A 14511-nucleotide genomic window follows, 5' to 3' on the forward strand; every position below is an offset into this window, starting at 1 on the left:
GATCTGCCGCTGCTACTGTCTTGATCTGCCGCGGCTTTCCTATCAAATGGCTGGCCAAAGACCAGCTTTTGTTTAGCCAAGAGAAGCGACCCTTTCTTCTTCTCTACCCGAACTGATCTTTTTCATTTTTTTTAACCCCATCAACTTTCCATATTTTCCTTTCTATACAAAAATTAACTCTAAAGTTAAGGAAGATTCTTGCCTTGACCCGAACTCTTTAGAGTTTTCTTCAAATTTTTCCCTTAATTGATTTAATTAACTTTTAAAAGTTAATTAGGGTTTACAAGCTTTTATGTTGAAATGAATATGAATGTTGTATTCTTTAGTAGGCTAGTTAATTATTATTATTATCATTGTTTTTGGGCAAGAGGGGGTGGAATGTAACAAACGAGTAGGGGGAAGGGGAAAGAGGAATTTAAATCCAAAACCTCCAATTCTTAGAATCTTAATCTTAGTTAATCAAACTTTTCATTCTTATATGTAGTACTGTTTCATATGTGGTATTCTTCATTAGGATTTATTGAGTACTTATGCGTTTGATTCATAACTTTTGGAAAATCTTCAAAGTATCTAATTTTTACTTTTCCAATATCCTTTTAATAAATTTCACTATATGTGCTTCACAAAGTCACATCAATAGGAATCTAATTCTGCCAAATGACTGCAGAGATAAAAATGTTTGCTTTACCCCAGAAAATGTTGGGGAAGTTCATTTTACCTCTGATTCTATTGACAATCATTGTTTGCCCACAATGACTTCATGTTCAATCAATCTCTCTGATGTTGAACCTACTGGTTTATTACAAGTGAACTGCAATGAGCAGTCATTTATTATACAAAATCAATTTCAGAGTGAACAAGTCACGAATGTTAAAGGAAAAAATAGTTACTCTGAAATATCACATCTAGATATGGAAGTAACTAATTATACTTCTCCCCTCTCTGTGAATAGGCATATACCTACAATAGGCACTACTCCTATTATATTTTATCATAAGAGTCCTCTTGAATATTCTAAAATCTGTCATCAAGAGGTAATAAATAGGAAAGAATATAGGCAACAAGCCTACTTTAGATGGAAAAAAGAAAAGATTGAGAGCAAAGTCTGGATCAATTGCTTCTACAAATACAACTGAAAATCGAACAAGCATCGCAATTGTTGATGAGTGTTCCTCGGTTGTTGATGTTCAACATAGTTCTCGATGTCGTTCCAAGCATCGCAGATCATCTCTCAAGAAAACTCAGCCAGGTCTATAGTTAATACTTTTAAGTTTTCTAATCTTTGTTTTTACACTAGCATTAAAATCAATTGAATGATTTGACTACTAAATACTCTAAAATAATTATATTTTAGGAAGAGGATGCAAAACAGGAAGAGCTATGTTGGATATAATTCCTGACAAAGCTGATATCCTATCACGCCAACTAGATTGTCCTCATTGCGGAGCCAAGAAGTTTTTTTTCTAAGACAGCATATTTTTGTTGCCAAGATGGTAAAGTTGTTTTGGCTCAAAATAAAATTCCAAATATCTTTAAAAAGTTATTGATTTCATCTTCACAAGAGGTGCAATCTTTTAGAACTCTTATTAGAACGTATAATAATCATTTTGCATTCACTTCCTTCGGTGTTAAAGCTGATCAGACTCTCTCAAAAAGAAATAAAGGAATTTACACTTTTAGAATTCAAGGACAAGTATATCATTTTCTGAATGATTTCAATTCAAGTAATGGTCATAGTAATAATTGTTTCAACAAAGTAGTTTTAATGAATGTCATTCTTAATGTTGATTACAAAAGGAGAATATCCCCGAGAAATAGAAGAATTGACAGTAAACTTCGTATGCTCTGTGAACATATTAAAGTTTGACTTTTTGTTTCTTTCTAACATTCTTATATCAAAAGTATCATCAAACAACTCATCTATCAATCTAAAACTTGCATTAAATTTTCTTTTTCTCTTCATTTTGAAACACAAAAGATCAAAATCTAATTTTACTATAAAGAAACTAAGGTACTAAGCGAAAGGCACACAGCAATGACAACATGAAAGCATGCTAAAATAGCTAAAACTAACTAATATATATAAAATGACTACTTTAATAACCCAAACTACAATCATACTAAATTATGTAATTATTGAATAAACAAACAGCTAACATCATCATGCAATATTTGAAATTAAAAACATCATAATTATTCAAAAAATTACCATCATAATTATTCTTTTATGCATAACATCAAACACATGGCAGTCTTTAATTAACGGAAGGCAATTAACAGAAGGCAACAACATTCAAACTAAAAAATTGTAGTTCAGAATAGAAAGAGAATAGATAGAAACATACCTATATTTTCTTTACTCGTCTGAATGCTAGCAAAAGTTGGAAACAGAAGTATATATAAGGCTTGTTGTATCTCTTTTGTCTAAATAGTATGTTTTGAAAGCTGTACCATACATGATTAAAAATTCTTTTTTGAAAGTAAACATCATTTCAAATCAAATACCAGGAAAAGAGGAGAGTTTCAATGCTAAATTCAAACCAATTACCAAAATGATTGATAAATTGGTACAACATTCATCCCTAAAGTGAGCTGATTTTAGGGGAAAAGAAATATCACTGAACTGATTTTAGGGGCAAAAGAAAACTTCACGTGCATGTGGAGGATTTTTTGGGTTGCAATCAAAAGGACGTACAATTAGTTGTTGGAGGAATTGGTAGAAAAGTGAAGATTTTGCAGGCTTATAGGTACCTATCTCACCGAAAGAAAGGGGAAGGAAGTTCTCATTCTGAAAGCTAAACAACGACCAAAAATGATGATTAAGAGAGAATCATTAGGGCTAAGTGTTATACTAACCACTTGTTAATTTTGAAGCTCACTAACTAACGGGTCTAACATGAGTTATACTAATAAGACTAACTCCATTATCTTAATTAATCCAAAAACAGCCCATGTGATAAAAGGACCCACAAATAGTCTACAACTATTTGCATTTGACCAGAAAATTATAAAAGAAATAATTTCAAATGTACAAAAATAACCCTGAATAGTTACCAACTATTTAAAGAGCTAGTTTTCATAAAAGGATTCAATTGATCTTTCCCACCAATTAAAAACCAAACAAAAGGAACAAATGAAAATAATTAAACCATTGTTACCAATTAGCCCCTAAATAGTAAGGAACTATTAACCTTTGAATTTGGATACCAAGTCTCAAATAGACATTTTTCACTCCTTAAACCCCAAAATTCAAAAAATAAACTGCTTCCTCCAATAACACATTGACACTTGGCATTCAATGCATAACTTACGCTGTTCTAGGGTACAACAAACATACAAATGCAACCATAGTTATAGATCGACTTGGAGTTGCTATCGCGAGGAAAAAGAAGAAACTTGAGAGTACTCAAGGTTCAGGAAACAGCTGAAACATACACAAAAGGGCAAACTTAAAGGAATTAAGTCATGATGAATTCCACCAAAGTTCATGTTTTAGTTCTGCCATATCCTGCCCAAGGCCACATAAACCCCTTGCTCCAATTCTGTAAACGTTTGGTGGCAAAAGGTGTCAAAACCACCTTTGTCAACAGCGTCTTCATCTCCAAGTCTATCCCCGCAGATCCCAAGAGCGCAATTAACTTCGAGACCATTTCAGATGGCCATGATGAAGGTGGCTATGCGGCAGCTGAAAGCACCGGGGCCTATCTTGAAAAACTGGCCACCTTCGGCTCAAAGAAGTTGGCTGATCTTATCAGGAAGCTTGAAGACAAGGGCGAACCAGTTCAGGCCGTGATTTATGATTCACTCTTGACATGGGCTCTTGATGTAGCTAAGCAATTTGGACTTGTTGCAGCTTCTTTTTTCACTCAAACTTGTGCTGTAAACAGCATCTACTACAATGTTTATCATGGACTTCTACCGGTCCCTCTTTCAGACTCACCTATTTCCCTTCCTGGATTGCCACTGCTCCAACCAAAGGAAACTCCATCCTTTGTTTACCTTCCCGATTCGTCTCCTGCTTTTCTTCACTTGCTTGTCAATCAGTTCTCCAACGTTGATCAAGCAGATTGGGTCATCCTCAACAATTTCCACAAATTGGAGGAAGATGTAAGCATTTCTTCCCCTTATACAACTATACTGCATACACCTTTCCTACTTACTGAGCCTCTCTCTTAGCAAGAAGAGTATGACTTACAGAGATCCTAAATTCTACGCAGTATAAAAAATCTACCAACTTTGATCTCTTTTTGTTTGTTGTTATCATCAAACAGGCGCTGAATTGGATGGCGAAACTTTGGCGAGTGATTACAGTCGGTCCAACAGTTCCATCCATTTACTTGGATAAACGCCTTGAGGATGATATCGGTTATGGAATAAATCTCTTCAAGCCGGAATCCAGCTTGTGCATCAACTGGCTAAATAGTCAACCTAAGGACTCGGTTGTTTATGTATCATTTGGTAGCTGGACAGAAATTGACGTAGAACAAGTGGAGGAAATAGCTTCAGCTTTGAAGGAAAGCGGATTCAAATTCTTGTGGGTCGTGAGAACATTTGAGAAGGAAAAGCTTCCAAGCAAATTTGCTGAGGAGACATCCGAGAAAGGTTTGGTGGTGACATGGAGTCCACAGCTTGAGGTGTTGGCACATGAATCTGTCTCTTGTTTTGTTACTCATTGCGGCTTCAATTCAGTGCTAGAGGCGTTGAGTTTAGGGGTGCCGGTGGTGGCAGCGCCGCAGTGGACAGACCAGCCCACCAATGCTAAGTTTCTCGTAGACATTTGGGGGGTTGGTGTAAAGGCTGATGCGGATGAGAAAGGAATTGTGAGAAGGGAAACGTTAGTTTCTTGTATAAGCGAGATTATGGAGGGAGAAAAGGGAAAGCAGATTAAAGAGAATGCCATTGAATGGAAGGCTTTAGCTAAAGAAGCTATTGATGACGGTGGAAGTTCTGATAAGAACATTGATGAATTTGTCGCCGGATTAGCAGGCCAGAAAGCCAAGAAGTAGACGTAGATGCTACACTGAAAAGGGCAACGTACCTTGTCCTCAAAAAGTACTCTCGTAATAAATAATTTAGTACTTTTATATTTGTAATAATTTTCTTGTACTGACAAATTCAATGTCATGATTCGTGTTTCTTTGAAATATATGAAGTAAATGAGGCAACTTCTATATTTTTTTAGTTTCTTCAACCAGAAAATTGTGCTTAACTTTTCTACTTGTGAAGTCTTCTGTCTTTCCCTCTCTCGGGTGTGTTTGGATGAACTTGGCTCCTCTAAGGTGGATTCTCTCTACATTTTTGACAATGCACATTTGAATGAGTGCATGGTATATGTGTTTTCATTTATTAGAAATGGAAATGATCGTTTTATGTTTAATTAATCCTAACCCTTGTTAATAAATGAATACAAATGTCATGCATCAAAGTTAATAAATGAATACATCATCCAAAGGGTTAATAAATGAATACAAATGTCATGCATCAAAGTTAATAAATGAATACATCATCCAAATGTGCACGGTAGAAAACAAAGAAAATCCAACGGAGAGGAGCTAAGTCCATGTTCGGATGGGAGTTATTTGCCAAAAATATTATTTACTTATATTTTAAATATGTTTTCAATACATCTTTTTTTATCTTCTTAATCACATTTTTATCTCATATATATTACATTGTAAAAGATGTATCACAAATTTATTTTTTAACATATATTTTTATATCATAAATATTACATCGCAAAAAGTGTTATGATAATTATTTTAAATTATATTTCAAATAATTTCCTATCCAATCACACTGGATCCTACAGTGCGAACTGAAACCGAGCAAGGTTTGCTGGCAATTTCAATTATCAGTCCAAGTTGGGAATGGCGACGGCCGAGAGAAAGCTGAATCCATGTGGGATTACGGGGAAGAAAAAAGCCACATGCAATTTGGGAAAGAAGATATTCTCGTGGGACGAAAGAATCATAAGTTTCTTTCCAATAGAAAATACTACAAAATGAAAAGGCCCTTGTCATACTTCAACCGATTTAAACGTTGCAACTAGCTTGAACAGTAATGGTACTTAGAAGATTCAAAAGCAAATTTCCTCGTACGTAATTTAAGTTAGGAACGATCCAGAACACAAACACCTACATTTCTTTTCAAAATTTCTGTACTCACTCAAGCAGGGGCCCGGCTTGAAACTAAAAACAGAAAAAGCTATATTACAACTTCATAATACATATTCAAACGTAAAATTTCGTATTGGTTTACATCTCATAAATGTACCTCGAAAACATATTATCATAAGGTATAGTTAACGTATAAGACACACGAAAAATTTTTCCTGTAGTTTACTTCATTAATAATTCTCACCTTATGAAAAAATTTTAAAGGTTTCAACTGAATGTTATGGTCTAAAAAACATTTTTATAGTCAAGAAATTAAGTAAACGAAAAGGATATATATGGTCATTAGATATAAGATAAAAAAAATAGTAACTACCTTTAGAAAGTTTCAAGAAGGGCATCTTTGTACAAAAAAGTTGAAATATATATATATATATATATATATATATTGAATCTTTATTAGAAATAGGGTTAAAATCAAAAAAACTCCATGTGGTATACCTAATACACAGAAAAGCCCCGTGTGGTTTCAAAACATATAAAACGACACCTCATGTTTTGAACTAAATTGTAAACTAACAAAATTCGTTAAATTTAACGGAATCTGGTAAATTTAACGGAAAACTTAACAGAATCTGATAAATTTAACGGTAAACTTAACGGAATCTGATAAGTTTAACGGCTGAGACCCTCATTTTCGTTAAGTTTAACGAATTCTGTTAGTTTACAATTTAGTTTAAAACATGAGGTGTCGTTTTGTATGTTTTGAAACCACGGGGGACTTTTCTGCATATTAGGTATACCACAGGGGGTTTTTTATTTTTAACCCTTAGAAATAAGACAAATAGTAACTACCTAAAACTTTGGCGAGGAGCAAATTGAAACTAGCCTGTAGATTTACAGATGTAACCGCAATTAAATATATACCAAAAGCAATGGAAATTAATTTGCTATTTAGTTTGTAATTTTCTAGTTTTTTATTTACCTATGAATCTATATCAGTAATTGCGCCAATTTGTAATTTTTTAACCAAATTTTTAGTCAACCTTTGGAGAAAATTTTGTTCAATATGCATAAGTATAATAGTTATTAAGTTTCATTGCACTTTTTGTTCATCTGATCCTTAGTAACACTTTGTCCTTGTATCAAAAAAAAAAATTGTCCAAATGAGCTTTAGATACGTACATCGCACCCACTTCTGTGATCAATCAAATGTTAGAAACAACCTTTCCATCCAAGAACTTGTTGAAATGAAATTAGTGCCCCAAGATAATACTTGTATGGATGATGCCACATTTTCAGACCAAAATATGCAAGGTCTTAATGGATTAAAAGTACTGCACTTAGGTCTCGTTATATAAAGTAAATATATAAGAAAAAATGATAGAATGGAGAAGAATTGACTAGAATTTGTAAAGGCAAACGTAGAATTTTCCGAAAACAACTATATTAATTTTGATCTCTTCCTCTCGCTTCATCTAGATTATCAAACAACTAGCATTCATAGTCTCACAAACCTTATAAGATCCCTTCAATATTCTCCCATGATTCTCATGAATTTAGGTGGTGCGAATTGGTACATTTGTGCCACATTTGCACCTTATTTAATAATATATATATATATATATATATATATATATTATAATGAGCATTGCGATGAGTATTGAGATTAGCTTTTTTACTTGTTTGCACTTCTATGCAATTTTTCTAATTTTTTCGTTGCTAAACTCTTTTTTTTTTCAGTATAAGCGAGAGATTTTGAAATCGGGACGTCTCACTTACACATCCTACTTGTGTATCAGCTAACCCAACCCCTCCTCCTACTCAACTTTAATTTCTTCTACATTTAATCTATGTTCTAGCCAAATACAAAGTTTAGTATGTTCAAATGGGTTTAGCAATAGTTGAAAAAATAACAATTTTTTTTTAAGTTTGAAACTGCATTTCGTATAGTCAAAAATTAGTAGAAGTAGTAATTTGGTCATACAAAAAATATGGCATTATTTTTTACCAAATTCAATTTTCATGAGGCATAAAGTATTAGTAAAACCCAAGTTCAGGGTACAAATGCAACGAACCCGATTTAATTATATACACATTGCAAAATTTAAGAACTAGGGGTAATTTTAGAAACCCCACCTGAGGTTTCTAACAATATCACTTGGTATCATTAAATTTTTAAAAATTTCACTTCTCACCCCTACTTTAAGTTTTCATTTTTGTAATAATTAAAACCTATTTCAAACTATAATATTAAAATATTATTTTAGAAGGGAGAATACAATCTCGTTTTGAAATTTGCCCTTTGTTGTCTTCTCTTAATTGTCATAACACGCTAATTTTATCTTTTAATTTTTGTAAACTTGGTTAATTTGACTTTTTAATAGGAATTTAAAAGTTGATCACAGGGTCGAGTGACCCTTTAATAGTTTTTATGTCATTGGTTTAGACAAGACATATTAAATATTTAAAATTATAAATAATTTACATTACTCATAACATAACTTGAAATATTTTACAATAATAAAATTAACTTTTTGCACTAACTTGAAAACAACACAAACAAGTTTATACATAATTTTCACCATTTTATATTTTTCTAGTTTTTAAGCCATCTATATGGACATAAGAAAATTAGAAAATTCTGAAAATTTTATAACATTCATAAAACTCATAAAATTAACTGAGAGCACTTTATAGTAAAGAAAATATTTTTGTAACTTGCAAAAACCTCATATATACCTTTAAACATTAGCTCATTTTTTTGTAGTAAAAGTAAGACAACAAAATGGCGAATCAAATGAGATTATATTCTATTTCCCAAAACAAAATTTTAATATTATATTTTGAAATGGGTTACAAATATTACAAAAATCTTATAATAAGGGAGGCAAGTAAAATTTTTTAAAATTTAAGGCCTTGTTTGAAAAGGAATTTTTCACCAAAAATTTTTACATTTTTCATAAACACATTTTCCAGTCACTTTTTTATCTTATATATATTAAATTGTTACAGCATATTTTTTACAAAAATTTCAAAAAGTTACAATACAAACACGATCTAAGAGTGCTAAGTGATAAACTTCAAGAGAAGTTTTTGAAATTATCTCTAGGAACTACCGCAGACTCGTATGGCGTTAAATTTACCCCACTTTCAGCCCCAGAAAAATAATGATCATGGGGTCATGGACGTGCTCCATAGCAAGAAATAAAGGTACAACGGTAGATTTGTTATTGTTTTTGCGGTCAGGAACCACATGACTTGAGCCACTCTCTATTAGTTAAAAACTCAGTCAATTGATGCCGTCGGACTGGCTGGCTGGCCCTTCTAGTGCCCTGCGCAATCAATAGATTTGCATATATCTTGGGACAGGTGTATAGTGGAATTAACATTTTAATATTGCTTATTAGGTGATGCGTGAATCTGAAAGATCATCACTGTACTGTCCTTTACATTGTATTGCTGATTAGGTGACTTAATACTTTATTAATTAATTTTCTGAACAGATTAGTGCTGTTAGGCTGGCATTTCCTAATATCATGCTCAACTCACGTATACTGCTAATTTCACAGATTCAGAGTAATTATCGATTAAATACTCACGGATTTGCTGATTAAGTTGTTTAGTAATCAATTACTGATGAAAAATAGTTTGATGGTCAAAACATGATCCGACCATTAGTTTAATAGTCGCTGAAGTTTTTTAGTCTAATTTCTAATAAGACATAATGTTTTAGAGTATATGAGTAATTTCCCTCATATAACGTATTTGAGCTCACAATTCTGTCAAGAGAGATTCTTAGATGGGAGGTTCTACAAAATGGTGAAGATGTTTCTAACATTTTTGTGGTAAAGTTAAGACTAATCAATGAGAAGATGACACATAAGAAATTACTGATATTGAGGAGGATTTGTACAGGTTGCCTATATTGTTTGTTCACGTTGATTTGTCTCCATCCCTAACACCCTGTTTGAATTGGAAAAAGCTGACCCGATTTGATGTTGAAATTGGCAGCAATTTAAATGCATATACTTACCCAGTGGGTAAGGTTAATTGAAGTATGGATAATTACTGATATGTGTTCGACCCAATGAATAATAACCTATTTGGTACTAAAGCATGAGATAGTTATTGCACGACAGAGGAAAGCAAAATTTGATGGCAAAGGCCTCGAGACATGTGCATTTTGCTAGCTCCCATTCTTCAATGAATGAGTAATGCTTGCAGTTAAGGCCCTCGGTGGTGGTATTTTATCATTGATTGCATGTTTACATTCTGTATAGGCCATGGGTAATGATTTAGGGACATTACAGTGTCCATTTGATATTTGTTAAGTGATCAAGTCCGGCAACTTGCGTTTTATTTGTTCTCTTAAGTGGTGTAACTGTGTAAGCACTTGATTTGATAATAACCCGTTCTAGTACGGCTTTGTTATTCAAATTTGAATTGGAATACAAGCAAAATTAGATACCCAAAAATCAAATAGACAAATTGTACTTACCATTGTCATTAGAAATATAACTAGTGGGCCGAAATTGATACTATGTAATAGTCAAAATCAAAATGGAGTTAGTAAAACAATGGGGGATACTTGGAATTGTATATTGCAGGTTATCTAATATTTGGTTGGTTTAGGAGTAGATAGGATATATCCCAGAAAAAAATGCTATAATTGTGTTTGGTTGGGAATTCGGGTATGATAGGATTGCTATTATAATGATCAAAGAACCCCTTATTTTGCAATTTCTTCCTAATAAGGTTAATTTACCATTTTTAATATTTATAACCTGCATTCCTAATAAGCTTAACTTACCATTTTTAATATTTATAACCTTCGTTAACATTATAAATTAAATCAAGGATTTTAATATATACAAACTAGTAATTGTCAATCAACGGTTTTAATACATCCCCTTATTGACGACGTCATTCATAGGGTCAGCAAATTGTGCAAATGCGGTAATTCTTCAATATATGAATTCGGTTAATTCTGTTATTGGACTCAATTGAAATATAAATCGCTCTCAAATTTGAATTGGAGATACCTAAATTCATTTCACTGTCGAATTTGGGCTTTAAATTATTATATATTCATTATGCTCCTCAGTTATTTAAAAATTTATTGCTGATTTGATCCCCAACTTTATTTATAATTTAACACAGTACTCATGTTTTAATCATTTTGTACTTTAATTGGTATTCATTTGATCACGTATAGCTAGTTATATCTTGAATCCTTAATCAATGATTTAAGGAACAAGTAAAAAGTGATTAATTTAAACTACAATATACCTTAGACTGTACAATAATCAGAGATAAGTTTCAAGTTTATAGTTTACAATGATTAATAATAAGTAATATTAGTTACAAATTACAATAGTGACTTAATTGCTTTTAATAGTGAAATCACTCGCACTAATATATTGATGTGGAATTCATATGCATTCACTTAAAGTGCTTAGTTTATTTGTTCTCTGTGCTTAAAGCCTTAAGATTAGTGAATAAAGAGTAAGAATTTTCATGTTAAATAGGTGATGTAATATTAGAGCACATCGTTACTTGCAAGTTACAAGTTATGCATTTAAATATACAATAATTCAAACATGAATGATGTACCAAACTGTCAATATCTAAATTTCAATTAATAATTATGTTTATTGTTTAATATTTAGTATTAAACCTATACTTTTTAATTACTATCTAATTCTAGTCATGTATAAAATGATAGGTATTATAGTTAGAGTAAATTTTTCCTACACTGACGGTGTATACACTATCAGCGTTGGATTCATGACATGTGTGCAAAAGTTGAATTTTAAATTTAAAATTTGCATAGTTGTCATTCATCCAACGCTGATAGTGTATACACTGTCAGTGTAGGAAAGATTAATCCTTATAGTTGGATTCATGTTATGTATTGTTGTATATTTGTATTATTATAGTCATATAATAATTAACAAATACTAAAATGTTATATTGTACATCTTTATATATTTTATCATCATAAGTACATGATAATACCATGTACTCACTATTATTAGTAGCATTTACCATATTAATAATATAATAATATATTAGTAGTATATACCAATACTAAATAGTATTTACCTGTATATTATATGATTTTATAAACCAATTCGATATTCGAATGTGTGAATACGATACCCCGTTTTCATCTTACCGAATTTGAATTCGAAATTGATTATTACCAAATTCATAATCTCATTACCTATTTTGTACTATATTAGATTTTGGTCAATTTGGTAAATACCGCTTTGTACCAAATACCCAATTTCAAATTACCAAATTCAATTCAAATTCGGGTATGAATTCGGTACGTACTGAATTTGATAAGATTTTTTATTTATTTAGAATGTGGTTGACAATATAAGTTCAGTAAGGGTAGTTTAGTTCAAGGGCAATATGGTTGCACTACAATGATGTCAATACGTGTAAAATAGTAAAAAATAAATAAATGTATATGTATAGTACACGTAATATGCATATGTACCTCTCACAAGGGCAAATTAGTCCAAAAATACTATTTTCAGTTTCTTGGGGGGATATTCCGAAATAATAATCCAAATTATTTAGTATTTGGTTGGTTTTGAGTTAGATAACATATATTTAAAAAAAAAATGCTATAATGTGTTTGGTTGGGAATTAGGAAAAATATGATTACTATTATAACGACCAAAGTCCCCCTGATTTTGCAGTTTCTTCGTAATAAGGTTAACTTACCATTTTTAATATTTATAACCTTCATAAACATTATAAATTAAATCAAGGATTTTTATATATACAAACTCAAGGGTCAAGGATTTTGATATATACAAACTAGTAATTATCACTTAAGGGTTTTAATATTTCCCCTTATTGACATCGTCATTCACAGAAACCAATTCATAGGACACTTTTATTTATTTGGAACGTGGTTGACAAATATGATTCGGTTGGTTATTACAAATCCAATTTTATGTTATTCTATGAACCATACAAATATTAGTAAAATTACAATAATAATTTGGTCTTCTATGTGTCCCATACAAATATCAGTAACTTTACATTTCTTTATTCGTAATTCTCCTAAATTTCGATCAATCTGACAATCAAAGCTATGGTTGTAATTTGTCAGTTTTTAACCCTAATGTATGTAATATAACTAGGTATTTGGTACGACTTTAAAATATAAGCTGTAGCTTAATAAGAATTTGTTAGGTACAACCCAAAAAGAAAAGGACCTCAAACACAAATAAACATGGGCCAAGTTTACCGGCAGGTCTTTGGACATATGTGACTAACTTGGTCTTCTCAGGGATAGTGACCCACAGCGAATCTCGCACTTCAAGTGATGTGACAAGTGCCTGTTTTTACAAGTGATTTTGTCAGTCTCAACATACTGATACTGTATAACTATCGATTCTTAGATAAGTACAATTTTACAAACTTCAAGGTAGATGTGTGAAGTTATCCTAATACGTCCACATCGCGTTAAAGTGACTCCGTCATCTGCACCTCGAAAGTCGTAATCACGTGGACACGCACATGTTCGACAGCAAGAGATGAGCTACAAATTATTTGCGCTTTTCTCTTTCTTTTGTCAGAAAACAAGTGGCTCGAGTCTTTGTTTATTCCAACGAAAACTCCGCAAAATCGATGCCATTAGGCTGGCGTTCCTTGTGCCTTGTGCACTTAAAAGATTTTCGTCCCCTGGGGAGGGTTTATATTGAAATTTACGTTATAATAATATTGCTTATTAGGGCAGCGTATGTATGTGAAAGTTCATTATTCTACAATTTTTTTTTGTTCCCATGTGTTCATTTTTGTCGCTTTCATACTATCAAATTCTTTATTTTCTCCTCCCTGACCGGAGCCTAAGCTTGACCCTGGCCGCCCTGACAAATTGACAATCAAGAAAGAGATACATTACAATAGTGATTTTGTTTTTTTCTTTTGTTTTCTTTCCTTTTTTTTCTGCAACGACAACGAAGCATCTTCCTTCTACTCTAAACTAATTATAAGAGGGGAGAGGTTTAAATGGACTTACATGAGAGTTAAAAGATAAATTGTCAGAGATCAGATAAATACGACATTATATTATCTGAAAGTATTGTATGGATAAAATATTATTTCAAATAATTATTTAAAATAATTATTATAATATTTTTTATGATTTGATATATGTGAAATAAAAAGGTGAATTAAAAAATATATTTATAATACAAGCGAAAATTTTTTTTACAAAAATTTGCTATCCATACAAAGCCCCATTAATTTATTAAATTAATATTTTGAAAGTGTGATAGGAAACCACTTGTCACTACACTAATGGCACATAATTCAGAACTAAGGCCTTAAGTTCCCCAAAGTTTTTCTTCGTTTATACACAAACAGGGTC

The 14511-nt window shown here is 31.9% G+C and overlaps 1 protein-coding gene across 1 annotated transcript; it reads left to right on the forward strand.

Moving 5' to 3' along the window:
• The first annotated feature begins 3358 nt into the window (after positions 1-3358).
• LOC113759449 (UDP-glycosyltransferase 74G1-like) lies at positions 3359-5181 on the forward strand. The gene is made up of 2 exons (XM_027302029.1): positions 3359-4107; positions 4272-5181. The coding sequence occupies exons 1-2, from the start codon at positions 3466-3468 to the stop codon at positions 5004-5006; spliced, it is 1377 nt and encodes a 458-aa protein (XP_027157830.1). The 5' UTR covers positions 3359-3465; the 3' UTR covers positions 5007-5181.
• Positions 5182-14511: the final 9330 nt, after the last annotated feature.

The sequence above is a fragment of the Coffea eugenioides genome, chromosome 1, assembly GCF_003713205.1.
Source record: "Coffea eugenioides isolate CCC68of chromosome 1, Ceug_1.0, whole genome shotgun sequence".
NCBI classification, from domain to species: Eukaryota; Viridiplantae; Streptophyta; class Magnoliopsida; order Gentianales; family Rubiaceae; genus Coffea; species Coffea eugenioides.

Coding starts and splice junctions, on each gene's coding strand:
- LOC113759449 (XM_027302029.1), top strand. CDS start 3,466: ATGATGAATTCCACCAAAGTTCATGTTTTAGTTCTGCCATATCCTGCC. Junction 4,108..4,271: donor TCCACAAATTGGAGGAAGAT/GTAAGCATTTCT, acceptor ATCATCAAACAG/GCGCTGAATTGGATGGCGAA.